This window comes from Oncorhynchus masou, chromosome 13 (genome assembly GCF_036934945.1).
Source record: "Oncorhynchus masou masou isolate Uvic2021 chromosome 13, UVic_Omas_1.1, whole genome shotgun sequence".
NCBI lineage: Eukaryota > Metazoa > Chordata > Actinopteri > Salmoniformes > Salmonidae > Oncorhynchus > Oncorhynchus masou.
This window is the reverse complement of record NC_088224.1, coordinates 5,297,680-5,318,254: the sequence shown is the minus strand read 5'-3', so window position 1 is coordinate 5,318,254 and position 20,575 is coordinate 5,297,680. Positions and strand designations below refer to the sequence as shown.

Below are 20,575 nucleotides of genomic sequence, written 5' to 3'. Positions count from 1 at the left end.
GATTTAAGTTTGCCTGCATTTAAGTCCCCGGCCACTAGGAGCACCGCTTCTGGATGAACATTTCCTTGTTTGCTCCCGGGTGGCAATGCATCTCAATGTAAGAGGTGTCACTACAGTTCCTGGTTCGAATCCAGGCTATTTTACATCCGGCCGCAATTGGGAGTCCCGAAGGGTGGCGCACAATTGGCCCAGAGTCGTCTGGGTTTGGCCGGGATAGGCCAACATTGTAAATAAGAATTTGTTCTTTACTGACTTGCCTAGTTATATAAAGGTTAAATAAAATAAAATAACAAATAATTATGTATGACTTCATACAGTTGGTTGAGTGCAGTCTTAGTGCCAGCATCGGTTTGTGGTGGTAAATAGGCAGCAATGAAAAATGTGGTCTACAGCTTATCATGAGGTACTTTACCTCAGGCAAGCACCACCCCTCGTCTTACCAGAGGTTGCTGTTCTGTCTTGCCAATGCACGGGAAACCCAGCCAACTGTATATTATCTGTGTCGTCGTGAAACATAAGATATTACAGTTTTTAATGTCTCTGTTGGTAGGATAGTCTCGAATGGAGCTCATCCAGTTTATTCTCCAGTGATTGCACGTTGGCCAGTAGAACGGATGGTAGAGGCGGGTTACCCACTCGCCGACAAATTCTCACAAGGCACCCAGATCTGTGCCCCCTTTATCAATTCAATTCAAGGGGCCTTGGCTCGGGAAACACATGTTTACATTGCAAAAGCAAGTGAAATGGATAATAAACAAAAGTGAAATAAACAATAAAGGTGAACAGTAAGTATAACATTTACAAAAGTTCCCAAAAGAATAAAGACATTTCAAATGTCATATTATGTCTAAATACAGTGTTGCACAAATTGTACAAATAGTTAAAGTACAAAAGGGAAAATAAATAAACATAAATATGGGTTGAATTTACAATGGTGTTTGTTCTTCACTGGTTGCCCTTTTCTTGTGGCAGCAGGTTACAAATCTTGCTGCTGTGATGGCACACTGTGGGATTTCACCCAATAGATATGTGAGTTTATCAAAAAAATTAAAATATTTGTGGGTCTGTGTAATCTGAAATATGTGTCTTTCCATTTGGCAGAAGGTTCCGAATTGCAGCTCAGTTTCCACCTAATTTTGTGGGCAGTGTTGCACATCATAGCCTGTGACGTAGAAGTCAGTCACTGGCCGCGGGCAGCATTTGGTTCTTTAACGCACACACATATTCATCACTCCTCCCTGCGCCATTATAAGATAAGTTAACAATGTGGGTCGACACACAAATTAACTTCTGTCTTGGTGCATGCATTTTACACTTGTCAATGTTCATATTTGAGAGATACAATAATTATTATACTTATCAATGTTGTGGATGAGCGCATTGTTTGTTTGTTCTGTTCCTCTCTCTCCATCTCTGTAGCTTCCGGGTATGCTGGAAAAGGACCCGAGCTAAGGGAATTGGGTTGGCTTTATAGTGCCTGTCCCAAATGGCTCATAAATGCATATGGGCATATTGAAAGATATTGTCAGTAGTGATGTAATGTTGTAAATGTTATGTTGTGATATTGTTTAAAACCGTGTTGCAATGTATATCCTTTAGTATGTTTAGTTCATGGAAAATGTAGGTTTGTATTGTTAATTGATTAATTAATTAGGGTTAATTGTTCTGAGGGGAGGGGCTAGCCCTACAAAAGGAGCCTCTCTTTCAGTCATGGAGAGGCAGTTTGGATTGAGCTGTGGATGGGGCAGCATTGTTTTTAAGCTGTCCCATAAGGGAGACGTTGATGGCAGTACTGTTGTTTTTTTGTTCTGGAATCACTTGTAAATAAACACCTTTGCGCAGAAGAACTTTTGCGGTTCCGCCATCTTTTTATTTTGATAGAGGTTAGGTTATCCAGTTTAGCCTTCTGGCCTACTCTACGTGACATATGGTGGCAGTGGTGGGATGGCGTACCGCAAATCAGTGAATTCCAACAAGAGATGTAAAGGAATGCGTACAGGATTGCGTTCTCAGCAACAGCATCAACTGTCAGAAAAGGTACCTGAAGTTGAACCGGGGTGGAATACCATGGAATCGTCTGGTGAAGAAGAGGTCAAGTATGAGAAACTAGGAGCCCGACCGCGGGGCCAAAGGCAACCAGAACTGGGTGAGCTGCTGACTGAAGGAGCAGTTGGGGGACCAGAACCACACCCAACCATGGTAACCCTTTTTCAGCAACTTTTCACCTGCCTTGAGAGGAGGGACGAAGACTTCAAGCAGGAGTTACGTGGCCTACGCCAATCTATCCTCACAGCTCCCCACCAGGCGGAACTCGTCAGTGAGAGCCCAAGATTGGGTCTTCCAACACCAGGACGACAAAGGCTCGATGCAGCAGGGACTTCAACTCCACACCAGGCACCCCAAGCAGTAATGAGGCCAGTACCAGGAGACCAGTCCAGCAGTGTTAACGTCCATCTTCCAGCATTCCTGAGGAAGGAGCCAAAGATGCCCTCATACCAGCAGGGGGAGGACATTGAAAACTATCTGCTGAGGTTTGAGCGCATGGCTAAGACGTTGATGGCAGTACTGTTGTTTTTTCTTCCGGAATCACTTGTAAATAAACACCTTTGCACAGAAGAACTTTTGCGGTTCCGCCATCTTTTTATTTTGATAGAGGTTAGGTTATCCAGTTTAGCCTTCTGGCCTACTCTACGTGACATAGCCTGTCTTCTCTTCAGAACCAGGTCTGCCTATGGTGGCCTTTCTCAATAGCAAGGCGATGGTCACTGAGTCTGTACATAGTCAAAGCTTTCCTTAATTTTGGGTCAGTCACTGTGCTCAGGTATTCTGCCACTGTGTACTCTCTGTTTAGGGCCAAATAGCATTCTAGTTTGCTCAGTTGTTTTGTAAATTATTTCCAAGTAATTATCTTTTCGTGTCCTCATGATTTGGTTGGGTCTTGTTATGTTGCTGTCCTGGGGCTCTGTGGGGTGTGTTTGTGATCAGAGCCCCAGGACCAGCTTGATTAGGGGACTCTTCTCCAGGTTCATCTCTTTGTAGGTGATGGCTCTGTTATGGAAAGTCAGGGAATTGGATCTCCGTCTCCTCTTCATGTGAATGACGGGGATTTGGGCCTGGTCCGGGAGCAACAGTATATCCTTCGCGTCAGACTCATTAAAGAAAAATCTTTGTCCAGTTTGAGGTCAGTAATTAATGTTCTGATATCCAGAAGCTCTTTTCGGTCAGAAACATTATGTACAAAATAAGTTCAAAACAACAACCAAAAAAACACAAAGTAGCACAATTGGTTAGGAGCCTGTAAAACGGCAGCCGTCCCCCCGGTGCCATTGTCACTGTGACTGGCAGACCCGTGGGTATTAGGTTACACTCTACATAATTCATTGATTCCCTTGAGACACCTCATCAGGAATACTTCTACCATTCACTCAGAGTCCCTGTGACACACTTACTGTATATGTTATATGTTGCAGCTATTAGATCAAGAACACAACTTCAGCACTTGGATGGATTTGGTCAACTTTGCATGTTTCATTTGTGATGAGTAATCCTTTCCTCAGACCTGAAGACTTGCGTATTGCCTAGGCATTAGAACGACAGCTCTAGTGGACTAAATCTGTCTTGAATTGCATGGACAACCCAGGTTCAATACCTGGTCTTTCATTCCAGTTCTCTGCTGCCAATGACAGGAACGAACTGACAAATCTCTGAAGCTGGAGACTCATATCTCCCTCACTAGCTTTAAGCACCAGCTGTCAGAGCATCTCACAGATCACTGCACCTGTACATAGCTCATCTGTAAATAACACATCCAATCTACCTCATCCCCATACTGTATTTATTTATTTTGCTCCTTTGCACCCCAGTATCTCTACTTGCACATTCATCTTCTGCACATCTACCATTCCAGTATTGAATTGCTATATTGTAATTACTTCTCCACCATGACCTATTTATTGCCTTAACTCCCTTATCTTACCACATTTGCACTCACTGTATATAGACTTTTTGTTTTCTTTTGTTCTGTTGTATTATTGACTGTTTTATTCCATGTTCAACTCTGTTGTTGTATGTGTCGAATTGCTATGCTTTATCTTGGCCAGGTCGCAGTTGCAAATGACAACTTGTTCTCAACTAGCATACCTGGTTAAATAAAATAAATAAAACTTTTTTTTAAATTAGATCACGATGAAACATGTTCAAACTGTTTGATATCTGCTAGGTCTGAACTAGTGGGTAGCCTAGTGGTTAGAGTGTTGGACTAGTAACCGAAAGGTTGCAAGTTCATGTCCCTGAGGTACAAATCTGTCGTTCTGCCCCTGAACAGGCAGTTAACCCACTGCTCCTAGGCTGTCATTGAAAATAAGGCTTTGTTCTTAACTGACTTGCCTAGTTAAATAAAGGTAAAAAAAATATCTGGTCATTTCACGGTACGGCTAGCCAGTAACCAGGATGAGATGTGGCTAGCCAGTAAACAGGAAGTGATGTGGCTAAACAGGAAGTGACCTCTGACCTTCTCTAGCCTGGACCAGCTCAGCGCTGGGGTCTTTCTGCTTGTGGTGCTGCTGAGCTGACAGTGGGACTAGAGGGATCTCCGGAAGCTTCTGTCTCCAGTCAGGGCCGTCCTGCTCAATAAGCTGCTTGGTGATCCTGGAGGAAAACACACTCCGGTCACACAGTTCACATCCTAAAATAAACCCTGACACCATATTGACAGAGACAACTGCAAGTTCATTTTCACATCAGAATTTCACTGCAGGGGAACCTCCACTGTCATGGTTGTATGGCCATACACAATGTCCTCTGAGGGGGGCTGCTTTAAATCCTTGGTTTACCTGTGGACACTGTCATGTGCCGCCTGCACCCCGATGTCTATCTGCAGAACAGTCTTAAAATCCACGTAGGCCTGTCGGTAACGTTCCATTGACTCATAGGCCGTGGCCCTGCGGAGGAGGGGCTTCAGGGAGAAGGGCTGAAGATCCAATGCCCTGGGGTTAATAGGATCAGAGGGAGGGAGAGAAAGAGAGAGAGAGTGAGAGAGGATCACAACCCCCACTTTGCGTTTGGTCACGTTGTGTTCCAGGTGGTGGGACAAGACTTCACCTCAGTCCTGACACTCTAGGCTGCAGCAGATAATGTCTGCCATTTAGAAACATGTGATAGAGAGATGGTGTGTGTGGATGGAAACCTAAAACACATGCCATTTGTCTAACCTATAAACAGATGCAGAACAGAGGCAGACAGTCTGTGAACAGAGGCAGAAAGTATGTAAACAGAGGCAGACAGTCTGTAAACAGAGGCAGATAGTCTGTGAACAGAGGCAGACAGTCTGTAAACAGAGGCAGACAGTCTGTGAACAGAGGCAGACAGTCTGTGAATAATGTGTTTGTAGTGCCACGAACATGTGTTAAACACTACAACAACAACCACATGATGAGCATGAATGAGTTTAATACAGACTGGAAATCTGTCTCTCTCTAACAGCCTAATACTCTGTCTCTCTCAGACAACTTAATACTCTGTCTCTCTCAGACAGCCTAATACTCTGTCTCTCTCTGTCTCTCTGACAGTCTAATACTCTGTCCATCTCTGACAGTCTAATACTCTGTCTCTCTCTCTCTCTCTAACAGCCTAATACTCTGTCTCTCTCAGACAACTTAATACTCTGTCTCTCTCTCTCTCTCTAACAGCCTAATACTCTGTCTCTCTCAGACAACTTAATACTCTGTCTCTCTCTCTAACAGCCTAATGCTCTGTCTCTCTCTCTAACAGCCTAAAACTCTGTCTCTCTCTCTGACAACTTAATACTCTGTCTCTCTCTCTAACAGCCTAATACTCTGTCTCTCTGACAGTCTAATAATCTGTCTCTCTGTCAGCCTGATACTCTGTCTCTCTCTGTCAGCCTAATACTCTGTCTCTCTCTGTCAGCCTAATACTCTGTCTCTCTCTCAGACAACTTAATACTCTGTCTCTCTCAGTCTAATATTCTGTCTCTCAGACAACCTAATACTCTGTCTCTCTCTCAGACAACTTAATACTATGTCTCTCTCTGACAGTCTAATACTCTGTCTCTCTCTGACAGTCTAATACTCTGTCTCTCTCTGACAGTCTAATACTCTGTCTCTCTCTGACAGTCTAATACTCTGTCTCTCTCAGACAGTCTAATACTCTGTCTCTCTCTGACAGCCTAATACTCTGTCTCTCTGACAGCCTAATACTCTGTCCCTCTCTGTCTCTCTGACAGCCTAATACTCTGTCTCTCTGACAGCCTAATACTCTGTCTCTCTCTGTCTCTCTCTGTCAGTCTAATACTCTGTCTCTCTGTCAGCCTAATACTCTGTCTCTCTCAGACAGTCTAATACTCTGTCTCTCTCTGACAGTCTAATAATCTGTCTCTCTGACAGCCTAATACTCTGTCTCTCTCAGACAGTCTAATACTCTGTCTCTCTCTGACAGTCTAATAATCTGTCTCTCTGACAGTCTAATACTCTGTCTCTCTCTGTCAGCCTAATACTCTGTCTCTCTCTGACAGTCTAATACTCTGTCTCTCTCTGTCAGCCTAATACTCTGTCTCTCTCTGTCTCTCTCAGACAGTCTAATAATCTGTCTCTCTGACAGCCTAATACTCTGTCTCTCTCTGTCTCTCTCAGACAGTCTAATAATCTGTCTCTCTGACAGCCTAATACTCTGTCTCTCTCAGACAGTCTAATACTCTGTCTCTCTCTGACAGTCTAATAATCTGTCTCTCTGACAGTCTAATACTCTGTCTCTCTCTGACAGTCTAATACTCTGTCTCTCTCTGACAGTCTAATACTCTGTCTCTCTCTGTCAGTCTAATACTCTGTCTCTCTCAGACAGTCTAATACTCTGTCTCTCTCAGACAGTCTAATACTCTGTCTCTCTCTGTCAGTCTAATACTCTGTCTCTCTCAGACAGTCTAATACTCTGTCTCTCTCTGACAGTCTAATACTCTGTCTCTCTCTGTCAGTCTAATACTCTGTCTCTCTCTGACAGTCTAATAATCTGTCTCTCTGACAGTCTAATACTCTGTCTCTCTCTGACAGTCTAATACTCTGTCTCTCTCTGACAGTCTAATACTCTGTCTCTCTCTGTCAGCCTAATACTCTGTCTCTCTCAGACAGTCTAATACTCTGTCTCTCTCTGACAGTCTAATACTCTGTCTCTCTCTGACAGTCTAATACTCTGTCTCTCTCTGTCAGTCTAATACTCTGTCTCTCTGTCAGCCTAATACTCTGTCTCTCTCTGACAGCCTAATACTCTGTCTCTCTCTGACAGTCTAATAATCTGTCTCTCTGACAGCCTAATACTCTGTCTCTCTGACAGCCTAATACTCTGTCTCTCTCTGTCTCTCTCAGACAGTCTAATACTCTGTCTCTCTCTGACAGTCTAATAATCTGTCTCTCTGACAGCCTAATACTCTGTCTCTCTGACAGCCTAATACTCTGTCTCTCTCTGTCTCTCTCAGACAGTCTAATACTCTGTCTCTCTCTGACAGTCTAATAATCTGTCTCTCTGACAGCCTAATACTCTGTCTCTCTGACAGCCTAATACTCTGTCTCTCTGACAGCCTAATACTCTGTCTCTCTCTGTCTCTCTCTGTCAGTCTAATACTCTGTCTCTCTGTCAGCCTAATACTCTGTCTCTCTCAGACAGTCTACTACTCGGACTCTCTCAGACAGTCTAATACTCTGTCTCTCTGACAGTCTAATACTCTGTCTCTCTGACAGCCTAATACTCTGTCTCTCTGACAGTCTAATACTCTGTCTCTCTCAGACAGTCTAATACTCTGTCTCTCTGACAGTCTAATACTCTGTCTCTCTGACAGTCTAATACTCTGTCTCTCTCTGACAGTCTAATACTCTGTCTCTCTGACAGTCTAATACTCTGTCTCTCTCTGACAGTCTAATACTCTGTCTCTCTCAGACAGTCTAATACTCTGTCTCTCTGACAGTCTAATACTATGTCTCTCTGACAGTCTAATACTCTGTCTCTCTCTGACAGCCTAATACTCTGTCTCTCTGAGAGCCTAATACTCCTGCCACTATTAACATGTTTACTGAGCCCAGGGCGAGGTGGGATGTGTTTCAAATGGCACCATATGCCCTATATAGTGTACTATAACCAGGGCCCTGGTCAACAGTAATGCATTATATCTGGAATAGGGTTCCATTTGGGACACAGATGTAGAAGAGTATTGGCCTGTAGAAAGGGGCGATAGCAAGGCCTCCTCACCTGGTGCAGTCCTGGATACACTCTGTGTTGCTCCCATCCTTCAGGTAGCAAGCAGCTCTGTTAGAGTAGAGAATACACAGGTCCTCTCCACTCTCTATACCTATAACAACAAACAGCTCTGTTAGAGTAGAGAATACACAGGTCCTCTCTATACCTATAACAACAAACAGCTCTGTTAGAGTAGAGAATACACAGGTCCTCTCTATACCTATAACAACAAACAGCTCTGTTAGAGTAGAGAATACACAGATCCTCTCCACTCTCTATACCTATAACAACAAACAGCTCTGTTAGGGTAGAGAATACACAGGTCCTGTCATGTCTTGTTATGTCTGTTCCTGTCCTTTCTCTTCACTCTCTCTCTCTGCTGGTCTTTTTAGGTTACCTTCTCTGTCTCTCATTCTTCAGCTGTTCTACATCTCCTCTAACTAGCTCATTCACTCTTTCACACCTGTTCTCTCTTCCCCCTCTGATTAGGTCTCTATTTCTTTCTCTGTTCCTGCTACTTTCAGTGTCTGATTCTTGTTTGTGTTTTTTGATGCCAGAAGCAAGCTGTCGTCTCGTTTGCTTCCACCTTGTCCTGTCCTGTCGGAGTCTGCCTGGCAGGTGCCACCTGCACTATACTAACGTTCTTTTGTTCCGCTGACAACGTTGGAAGAGGATTTATGCCATTCCTGTTTTTTCATTAAAGAACTCTGTTTTCTGTTAAAACCGCTTTTGGGTCTTCACTCAAGTTCATAACAGAAGAATCAGACCAAGAATGGACCCAGCGGCTCCGGACCCTTTTCACTCCGCCGTCGAGATCCAGGGAGCGATGCTAGGCAGACACGAGGAGGAATTGTCTGCTGCTCGACATGCCGTTGAGACCCTGGCCGTCCAAGTCTCCGACCTCACAAGACAGGTTCACCAACTCCACCTCGATCCACCGCCCACTTCCAGGGTTTCCGAGTCTCCGGAGCCCAGGATCAACAACCCGCCGTGTTACTCTGGGGAGCCCACTGAGTGCCGCTCATTCCTCACTCAGTGTGATGTGGTGTTCTCTCTCCAGCCCAACACTTACTCCAGGAGCGCAGCCCGCATCGCCTACGTCATTTCTCTCCTTACCGGACGGGGCGCGTGAGTGGGGCACGGCAGTCTGGGAGGCGAGGGCTGAGTGTATTAACCAGTATCAAGACTTTAAGGAGGAGATGATACGGGTTTTTGACCGTTCTGTTTTTGGGGAGGAGGCTTCCAGGGCCCTGTCTTCCCTATGTCAGGGGAATCGATCCATAACGGATTATTCTATTGAGTTTCGCACTCTCGCTGCCTCAAGTGACTGGAACGAGCCGGCTTTGCTCGCTCGTTTTCTGGAGGGTCTCCTCGTCGAGGTTAAGGACGAGATCCTCTCCCGGGAGGTTCCTTCCAGTCTGGACTCCTTAATAGCTCTCGCCATTCGCATAGAGCGACGGTTTGATCTTCGTCGCCGAGCTCGAGGAAAGGAGCTCGCGTTCTCCGCTGCTCCCCTCTCCACATCACTGCCACCTGCCGCATCACTGCCACCCTCCTCCGCCGGCTCGGATGCTGAGCCTATGCAGCTGGGGGGTATCCGCATCTCGGCCAAGGAGAAGGAACGGAGAATCACCAATCGCCTCTGTCTCTACTGCGGCTCCGCTGGTCATTTTGTCACCTCATGTCCAGTAAAAGCCAGAGCTCATCAGTAAGAGGAGGGCTTCTGGTGAGCGCAACTACTCAGGCCTCTCCTTCTGGATCACGCACTACTTTTCCGGTCCATCTCCGCTGGCCCGGTTCATCTGCTTCCTGCAGTGCCTTGATAGACTCTGGGGCGGAGGGCTGTTTTATGGACGAGACCTGGGCTCGGGAACATGACATTCCTCTCAGACAGTTAGGGGAGCCCACGGCCTTGTTCGCTTTAGATGGTAGTTCTCTCCCCAAGATTCAGCGTGAGACGCTGCCTTTAACCCTCACTGTCTCTGGTAATCATAGCGAAACCATTTCTTTTTTAATTTTTCGTTCACCTTTTACACCTGTTGTTTTGGGTCATCCCTGGCTAGTGCGCCATAACCCTTCTATTAATTGGTCTAGTAATACTATCCTATCCTGGAATGTTTCTTGTCATGTAACCTGTTTAATGTCTGCTATCCCTCCTGTTTCCTCTGTCTCTACTTCACAGGAGGAGCCTGGCGATTTGACAGGGGTGCCGGAGGAGTATCACGATCTGCGCACGGTGTTCAGTCGTTCCAAGGCCACTTCTCTCCCTCCACACCGGTCGTATGACTGTAGTATTGATCTCCTTCCGGGAACTACTCCCCCGGGGTAGATTATACTCTCTGTCGGCTCCCGAACGTAAGGCTCTCGAGGATTATTTGTCGGTTTCGCTCAACGCCGGAACCATTGTCTCCTCCTCCTCTCCCGCCGGAGCGGGGTTTTTTTTTGTTCAGAAGAAGGACGGGTCCCTGCGCCCATGCGTGGATTATCGAGGGCTGAATGACATAACAGTTAAGAATCGTTATCCGCTTCCTCTTATGTCTTCAGCCTTCGAGATCCTGCAGGGAGCCAGGTTTTTCACCAAATTGGACCTTCGTAACGCCTACCATCTCGTGCGCATCAGGGAGGGGACGAGTGGAAGACGGCGTTTAACACTCCGTTAGGGCACTTTGAATACCGGGTTCTTCCTTTCGGCCTCGTTAACGCTCCAGCTGTCTTTCAGGCACTAGTTAACGACGTCCTGAGAGACATGCTGAACATTTTTGTTTTCGTTTACATGGACGATATCCTGATTTTTTCTCCGTCTCTCTCGATTCATGTTCAGCACGTGCGACGCGTCCTCCAGCGCCTTTTGGAGAACTGTCTTTATGTGAAGGCTGAGAAGTGCATTTTTCATGCCGCCTCTGTCCCTTTTCTCGGTTCCGTTATTTCCGCTGAGGGCATTAAGATGGATCCCGCTAAGGTTCAGGCTGTCATTGATTGGCCCGTTCCTAAGTCACGCGTCGAGCTGCAGCGCTTTCTGGGCTTCGCTAATTTCTATCGTCGTTTCATCCGTAATTTCGGTCAGGTGGCAGCTCCCCTCACAGCCCTTACTTCTGTTAAGACGTGCTTTAAGTGGTCCGTTTCCGCCCAGGGAGCTTTTGATCTTCTTAAGAATCGTTTTACATCCGCTCCTATTCTTGTTACACCTGACATCTCTAGCCAGTTTGTTGTTGAGGTTGACGCGTCAGAGGTGGGCGTGGGAGCCATTCTTTCTCAGCGCTCTCTCTCTGACGGCAAGGTCCATCCTTGCGCGTTTTTCTCTCATCGCTTATCGCCGTCAGAACGTAACTATGATGTTGGTAATCGCGAACTGCTCGCCATCCGCTTAGCCCTAGGCGAATGGCGACAGTGGTTGGAGGGGCGACCGTTCCTTTTGTCGTTTGGACTGACCATAGGAACCTTGAGTACATCCGTTCAGCCAAACGACTTAATGCGCGTCAGGCTCGTTGGGCTCTGTTTTTCGCTCGTTTCGAGTTTGTTATTTCTTATCGTCCGGGCTCAAAAAAACACCAAGCCTGATGCTTTATCTCGTCTCTTCAGTTCTTCTGAGGTCTCCACCGACCCCGAGGGGATTCTCCCTGACGGGCGTGTTGTCGGGTTGACTGTCTGGGGAATTGAGAGGCAGGTAAAGCAAGCACTCGCTCACACTCCGTCGCCGCGAGCTTGTCCTAAGAACCTTCTGTTCGTTCCCGTTCCTACTCGTCCGGCCGTTCTTCAGTGGGCCCACTCTGCCAAGTTAGCCGGCCACCCCGGCGTTCGGGGTACGCTCGCTTCCATTCGCCAGCGTTTCTGGTGGCCCACTCGGGAACGTGACGCGCGTCGATTTGTCGCCGCTTGTTCGGTCTGCGCGCAGACTAAATCTGGGAACTCTCCTCCTGCCGGCCGTCTCAGACCGCTTCCCATTCCCTCTCGACCGTGGTCTCACATCGCTTTAGATTTTATCACCGGACTGCCTTCATCAGCGGGGAAGACAGTTATTCTTACGGTTGTCGATAGATTCTCTAAGGCGGCTCATTTCATTCCTCTCGATAAGCTCCCTTCTGCTAAGGAGACGGCTCAGATCATTATCGAGAATGTTTTCCGAATTCATGGCCTTCCGTCTGACGTCGTTTCCGACAGAGGCCCGCAGTTCACGTCTCAATTTTGGAGGGAGTTTTGCCGTTTGATTGGGGCTTCCGTCAGTCTCTCGTCCGGCTTTCATCCCCAGTCTAACGGTCAAGCCGAACGGGCCAATCAGACTGTTGGTCGCATTTACGCAGTCTTTCTTTTCGTAACCCTGCGTCTTGGTCAGAACAGCTCCCCTGGGCAGAGTACGCCCACAACTCGCTTCCCTCGTCTGCTACTGGTCTATCCCCTTTTCAGTGTTGCCTCGGGTACCAGCCTCCGCTGTTCTCATCTCAGCTCGCCGAGTCCTGCGTTCCCTCCGCTCAGGCTTTTGTCCAGCGTTGCGAGCGCACCTGGAAGGGGGTCAGGTCGGCACTTTGCCGTAATAGGGCGCAGACTGTGAGGGCCGCTAATAAGCGTAGGACCAAGAGTCCTAGATATTGTTGCGGTCAGAGAGTATGGCTCTCCACTCAGAACCTTCCCCTTAAGACAGCTTCTCGCAAGTTGGCCCCGCGGTTCATTGGTCCGTTCCGTATTTCCCAGGTCATTAATCCTGTCGCAGTGCGACTTCTTCTCCCGCTATCTTCGTCGCGTTCACCCGGTCTTCCATGTCTCCTGTGTTAAGCCCGTTCTTCGCGCCCCCGCTCGTCCCTCCCCCCCCATCCTTGTCGAGGGCGCACCCATCTACAGGGTTCGTAAGATTTTGGACATGCGCCCTCGGGGCCGTGGTCATCAGTACCTAGTGGATTGGGAGGGGTACGGTCCTGAGGAGAGGAGTTGGGTTCCCTCTCGGGACGTGCTGGACCGTTCGCTGATCGATGATTTCCTCCGTTGCCGCCAGGTTTCCTCCTCGAGTGCGCCAGGAGGCGCTCGGTGAGTGGGGGGGTACTGTCATGTCTTGTTATGTCTGTTCCTGTCCTTTCTCTTCACTCTCTCTCTCTGCTGGTCTTTTTAGGTTACCTTCTCTGTCTCTCATTCTTCAGCTGTTCTACATCTCCTCTAACTAGCTCATTCACTCTTTCACACCTGTTCTCTCTTCCCCTCTGATTAGGTCTCTATTTCTTTCTCTGTTCCTGCTACTTTCAGTGTCTGATTCTTGTTTGTGTTTTTTGATGCCAGAAGCAAGCTGTCGTCTCGTTTGCTTCCACCTTGTCCTGTCCTGTCGGAGTCTGCCTGGCAGGTGCCACCTGCACTATACTAACGTTCTTTTGTTCCGCTGACAACGTTGGAAGAGGATTTATGCCATTCCTGTTTTTTCATTAAAGAACTCTGTTTTCTGTTAAAACCGCTTTTGGGTCTTCACTCAAGTTCATAACAGGTCCTCTCTATACCTATAACAACAAACAGCTCTGTTAGAGTAGAGAATACACAGATCCTCTCCACTCTCTATACCTTTAACAACAAAGACAACTTGTATTTCAAAGTAATTTAAATAAAAATATAATTTAAAAAATAACAAAGCGAGCAACGAAAATAACAGAGAGCATTTTGTACATACTCTGCTCAGATCTCAGTTAAACTTGTTAATAGGACAGACTATGGTGTTGAGTGTGTGTGTGTGCACACCGTACAGTTTACATGGTCAATCCATTTACAAGGAAAAGGCTTTCCACTGCCTTTTCTCCAAGGAGCTCAATCTGCAGCATCAGCCATTGTTGACCATCATCAGTCATTACATAGTAGTGATGGATTCCTGTCAGTCTAGATAATGTTGTTGGCTGTTGTGTTTTTCCCTGCTACTAGCATCTATTTGTTTTGCCACCCACGAGCTTTCACGACGTTTTGGAAATTCAACTGAATCCAATTTGCAGGAGTGTAATGTTAATGCCTACGCAGCAGCATGTCACGAGCCCATACTCCAGACACACTACCAGAAATAGGGATTGGCTGATGAGGGCTCTGGGATGACTATCATAAAGCCCAATGACAACAAAGAGGCCTGTGTGTCAGGAAATGGACCCTGTAGAAACTAGGAACGAGTGACACTTAACGTGAACCTGGGTCTAATGCCCATTTCCTCCATGACACACGCAAACAGCAGCTGGAAGGAACATGATCTTCCTGTCGCAGTCCTTATGAATACCTTCATTGTCATTCTTCAAGTACCCACAATATCCTACATAACTGACAGTGGGCCTCTTGGTCCTGTTTCCTGTTAAAACATCTAGTGTAGGCCTGTTTCCTGTTAAAACATCTAGTGTAGGCCTGTTTCCTGTTAAAACATCTGGTGTAGGCCTGTTTCCTGTTAAAACATCTAGTGTAGGCCTGTTTCCTGTTAAAACATCTAGTGTAGGCCTGTTTCCTGTTAAAACATCTAGTGTTGGGCCTGTTTCCTGTTAAAACATCTAGTGTAGGCCTGTGTCATGTTAAAAGATCTAGTGTAGTCCTATTTCCTGTTGAAACATCTAGTGTAGTCCTATTTCCTGTTAAAACATCTAGTGTAGTCCTATTTCCTGTTAAAACATCTAGTGTAGGCCTGTTTCCTGTTAAAACATCTAGTGTAGGCCTGTTTCCTGTTAAAACATCTAGTGTAGGCCTGTTTCCTGTTCAAACATCTAGTGTAGGCCTGTTTCCTGTTAAAACATCTGGTGTAGGCCTGTTTCCTGTTCAAACATCTAGTGTAGGCCTGTTTCCTGTTAAAACATCTAGTGTAGGCCTGTTTCCTGTTAAAACATCTACTGTTGGGCCTGTTTCCTGTTAAAACATCTAGTGTAGGCCTGTTTCCTGTTAAAACATCTAGTGTAGGCCTGTGTCCTGTTAAAACATCTGGTGTAGGCCTGTTTCCTGTTAAAACATCTAGTGTAGGCCTGTTTCCTGTTAAAACATCTAGTGTAGGCCTGTGTCATGTTAAAACATCTAGCGTTGGGCCTGTTTCCTGTTAAAACATCTAGTGTAGGCCTGTTTCCTGTTAAAACATCTAGTGTAGGCCTGTTTCCTGTTAAAACATCTAGTGTAGGCCTGTGTCATGTTAAAACATCTAGTGTAGGCCTGTGTCATGTTAAAACATCTGGTGTAGGCCTGTTTCCTGTTAAAACATCTGGTGTAGGCCTGTTTCCTGTTAAAACATCTGGTGTAGGCCTGTTTCCTGTTGAAACATCTAGTGTAGGCCTGTTTCCTGTTAAAACATCTGGTGTAGGCCTGTTTCCTGTTAAAACATCTAGTGTAGTCCTATTTCCTGTTGAAACATCTAGTGTAGGCCTGTGTCCTGTTAAAACATCTAGTGTTGGCCTGTTTCCTGTTAAAACATCTAATGTAGGCCTGTGTCCTGTTAAAACATCTAGTGTAGGCCTGTTTCCTGTTAAAACATCTAGTGTAGGCCTGTTTCCTGTTAAAACATCTAGTGTTGGGCCTGTTCCTGTTAAAACATCTAGTGTAGGCCTGTTTCCTGTTAAAACATCTACTGTTGGGCCTGTGTCCTGTTAAAACATCTGGTGTAGGCCTGTTTCCTGTTGAAACATCTGGTGTAGGCCTGTTTCCTGTTAAAACATCTAGTGTAGGCCTGTTTCCTGTTAAAACATCTAGTGTTGGGCCTGTTCCTGTTAAAATATCTAGTGTAGGCCGGTTTCCTCAGTTATATCAAATGGATTTTGCACTAACCCACTTTCCTTCACTGCTGGAACCTGAAATATTAAGTTCAGGGCCGGTTCCAGGCATAAGCAATATAAGCGGTCACGACATTTTTGTTGTTGTTGTATATTAGGAACTCAGTCTCAACTTACTATTGAGAGTTAAAATAGTAGAATTTTGAAATGTGGTTGTGCATCAGCAGTTTGTCTTGTTATGTCCATCACCGACAGTCACTCAATTAGCCGCCAGCTAACATTTCTTTTTGCCAGCTATCTAAACTTGTATTAATCATGGCCAAATAGCGACCGGGCACGCAGGGCACGTGTCCAGGGGCCCTGACCTCCAGGGGTCCCCATTGATTTTGTTTGTCATTCTCACTCAGAAGTCATTAACACAGCATAAGCCATGTACAATGTATAGAATTGCAGGAAATTTGCTCTAAAACTGCTAAATAAATATCTCCACCCCTTGGCAAAATGGGTAGAATTGCATAAAATGTGTTGTACAATTGCAACTTCCTCTCTGCCCCATGTGAAAATGTGTAGAATAAGAATTGCAGGAAACATGCTTTAATGGTCCAATGCAGCAGTTTTTATCTCAATAATAAATCATTTCTTGTAACATTTAAGTACCTTACTGAGATTGTTTTAAATTAAAATGGTTCAAAATAAACTAAAATAGCTTCTTAGCAAAAGGCAATTTCTTAATCAAGAATTTTGCTAGAACTGTCAAGGAGTGATGAGGGGGAAACAAAGAATGTGCTGTTATTGAGAGAGAGGTTGGGAACTCTCTTTCTTATTGGTCGATTAACTAATTTAACACATGGTGATGTCACCATGGAAGGCCAAAACTCCATCCCACCAAAACAGGCTGAAATTTCTGGCTTTTCAAACACCCGCATACATAAGGTGTGAGGCCCCCCAACCAAATCTAGCTTAGGGCCCCCAAAAGGCTAGAGCCGGTCCTGATTGAGTAACATGCTGCTGCCTGCTGAGATGAAACACACATCAAAGACATGTATGAGGTCATGAACTCTTGAGACTAAACCCCATCCTGAGACATCAAACTCTGTAACAAGCCACTGCTATTGATTGTACTCCACCTGCGTCACAGCAGCCATCGATGGCTGCAGAGTATTTCTCCACAGCATCTGCAAACTGTCCTTTTTTGAAGAGGTGGTTACCCTCGTTCTTGAGCCGGCCCAGGTGGGGCGGCAGAGCTCCAGCGGGGGCGTCCAGATAGCTGGTGTCTGGTGGGATGTCCTTACTCTGGTTCCTGTCCCCCTGTGTGGCTCCGTTGGCCATCGACCCTTTCTCTGGGGGACACTTCGCTGCCTTGGGCTTCTCCGTACTCCCGGCTCTGCTTCTCCTCCTGAATCCTGGGGTGGCCTGGTCCGTTTTAGCCCCCCCGGATCCAGAGGGCTTATCCTGTGCATTCCCCATTATTATCTCTGTACGCTGCAGTGTCAAAGCTTTCCTCCCCCAAGAGCAGCAGCCTAGTCTAAGCTGGATGGAAGATCTGGTGTCAGGACACGCCCCTACTGGTGGAGTCAGCAGTGACATCACAAAAGGGGGCGGTGTTGTTGCATTGCAGTGCAAAGAGAGGAGAGATATTTCATGAGGCCACTGCATGAGGGAGAACTGGTGCTTGGCAGGAGAGAGGAGCCAGTTATGCTGCCAGCAGTTAGATGATGTCAGGGAAGAATGAGGATCTACCTCTGGGGACACTTCAGGAACAGAACTCTCTGGGAAACCAGTGAAATATGCTACATCCTAAATGGAATACTATTCCCTAAGTAGTGCACTACTATACATCCTAAATGGAATCCTATTCCCTAAGTTGTGCACTACCATACATCCTAAATGGAATCCTATTCCCTAAGTAGTGCACTACTATACATCCTAAATGGAATCCTATTCCCTAAGTTGTGGAATACTATACATCCTAAATGGAATCCTATTCCCTATGTAGTGCACTACTATACATCCTAAATGGAATCCTATTCCCTAAGTAGTGGAATACTATACATTCTAAATGGAATCCTATTCCCTAAGTAGTGGAATACTATACATTCTAAATGGAATCCTATTCCCTAAGTAGTGTACTACCATACATCCTAAATGGAATCCTATTCCCTAAGTAGTGTACTACCATACATCCTAAATGGAATCCTATTCCCTAAGTAGTGCACTACTATACATCCTAAATGGAATACTATTCCCTAAGTAGTGTACTACCATACATCCTAAATGGAATCCTATTCCTTAAGTAGTGTACTACCATACATCCTAAATGGAATCCTATTCCCTAAGTAGTGCACTACTATACATCCTAAATGGAATCCTATTCCCTAAGTAGTGTACTACTATACATCCTAAATGGAATCCTATTCCCTAAGTAGTGCACTACTATATATCCTAAATGGAATCCTATTCCCTAAGTAGTGCACTACTATACATCCTAAATGGAATCCTATTCCCTAAGTAGTGTACTACTATACATCCTAAATGGAATACTATTCCCTAAGTAGTGTACTACCATACATCCTAAATGGAATCCTATTCCCTAAGTAGTGTACTACTATACATCCTAAATGGAATACTATTCCCTAAGTAGTGTACTACCATACATCCTAAATGGAATCCTATTCCCTAAGTAGTGTACTACCATACATCCTAAATGGAATCCTATTCCCTAAGTAGTGTACTACTATACATCCTAAATGGAATCCTATTCCCTAAGTAGTGTACTACTATACATCCTAAATGGAATCCTTTTCCCTAAGTAGTGTACTACCATACATCCTAAATGGAATCCTATTCCCTAAGTAGTGCACTACTATACATCCTAAATGGAATCCTATTGCCTAAGTAGTGCACTACTATACATCCTAAATGGAATCCTATTCCCTAAGTAGTGCACTACTATACATCCTAAATGGAATCCTATTCCCTAAGTTGTGCACTACCATACATCCTAAATGGAATCCTATTCCCTAAGTAGTGCACTACTATACATCCTAAATGGAATCCTATTCCCTAAGTTGTGCACTACCATACATCCTAAATGGAATCCTATTCCCTAAGTAGTGCACTACTATACATCCTAAATGGAATCCTATTCCCTAAGTTGTGCACTACTATACATCCTAAATGGAATCCTATTCCCTAAGTAGTGCACTACTATACATCCTAAATGGAATCCTATTCCCTAAGTAGTGCACTACTATACATCCTAAATGGAATCCTATTCCCTAAGTTGTGCACTACCATACATCCTAAATGGAATCCTATTCCCTAAGTAGTGCACTACTATACATCCTAAATGGAATCCTATTCCCTAAGTTGTGCACTACCATACATCCTAAATGGAATCCTATTCCCTAAGTAGTGCACTACTATACATCCTAAATGGAATCCTATTCCCTAAGTAGTGCACTACTATACATCCTAAACGGAATCCTATTCCCTAAGTAGTGCACTACTATACATCCTAAATGGAATCCTATTTCATATGAAGTACCCTGCTTCTGACCAGGACCCATAGGCCTCTGTATTCAGTTCAAAGTCATATCCAGTAAGTAGTAATATTAATGATAGAGTGCTATGAATGATATTGCTCCAGTATCTCTTTAGGGTGTCGAAATAATTAGCATATTTATGGGTGAAACTCCTAGACTAGGTAACTCCTAACTTATAATTAGCATATGTATAGATGTGTAAGGTTATACTCCAAGACTAGGAAATTCCTAACCTACTTTGGACTCCTACTCCTTGGGGACAAACAGACAACTGAACCCTTCAGTCACTACAATTCTACATCCACACTCATCAAGGTCCTGTAGTGGAGATGTCTTGACCAGTAGAAACATGACACTGTTCTACAAATCAAATCTTATTTGTCACATACACATGGTTAGCAGACGTTAATGCGAGCGTAGCGATATGCTTGTTCTTCTAGGTCCGACCATGCAGTAATATCTAACAAGTGATTGAACAATTTCACAACTACCGTTTACACACAAGTGTAAAGGAATGAATAATAATATGTACATATAAATACAGTGGGGAGAACAAGTATTTGATAACCTGCAAAATCGGCAGTGTTTCCTACTAACAAAGCATGTAGAGGTCTGTCATTTTTATCATATGTGTAGCGACCCGCACAGACAGCTGTGTGTTATGTCTTAGGCTAGGATGTGGTTGTGTTGTACTGACCAGTACCCGGTGTTCGCGGGGTCCGACATGTCAGTCAACCTGCTATCTGCCAATCACGGGAATGCCTGGAATGTTCTGATGCCGGGCATCCTGGTGGTTGGCGGAGTGGCGTGGAGGGGGTTGGGCAGGGGGTGAGCATTGGAAGTTAAGACCAGGTTCAGCCTTTATTCTCTCTCTTACGTCTGGGCTTCCCAAGAGAAGGTCACGATTGGCTTATGGGTTATCTGTTATCTTTTTGGCGTGTGCTACGGCCCAAACAGTAGCCTGTGTAAAGTTGGTTTAATAAACCGTCAATTCGCAAACTCAAGCCTCTGTCTGGACAATTGTTCCTTTATGATCTAGTCAGGTCATTACATTGGTGTCAGAAGTAAAAACGTTGATACAAGTTAGCCAGCTAGCTAGCTGACTTA

At 45.3% G+C, this 20,575-nt stretch overlaps 1 protein-coding gene across 1 annotated transcript in view; it reads right to left on the bottom strand.

Moving 5' to 3' along the window:
• Nucleotides 1-17,830, bottom strand: part of spag1a (sperm associated antigen 1a) — a 37,087-nt gene extending 19,257 nt beyond the window's left edge. Inside the window, exons 1-4 of the mRNA XM_064982849.1 lie at nt 17,051-17,830; nt 8,251-8,350; nt 4,833-4,985; nt 4,511-4,647 (exon numbers count right to left, since the gene is read on the bottom strand). Coding sequence (XP_064838921.1) covers nt 4,511-4,647; nt 4,833-4,985; nt 8,251-8,350; nt 17,051-17,579 — 919 coding nt within the window. The 5' untranslated portion in view covers nt 17,580-17,830. The remainder of the gene's footprint in view (nt 1-4,510; nt 4,648-4,832; nt 4,986-8,250; nt 8,351-17,050) is intronic.
• Nucleotides 17,831-20,575: the final 2,745 nt, after the last annotated feature.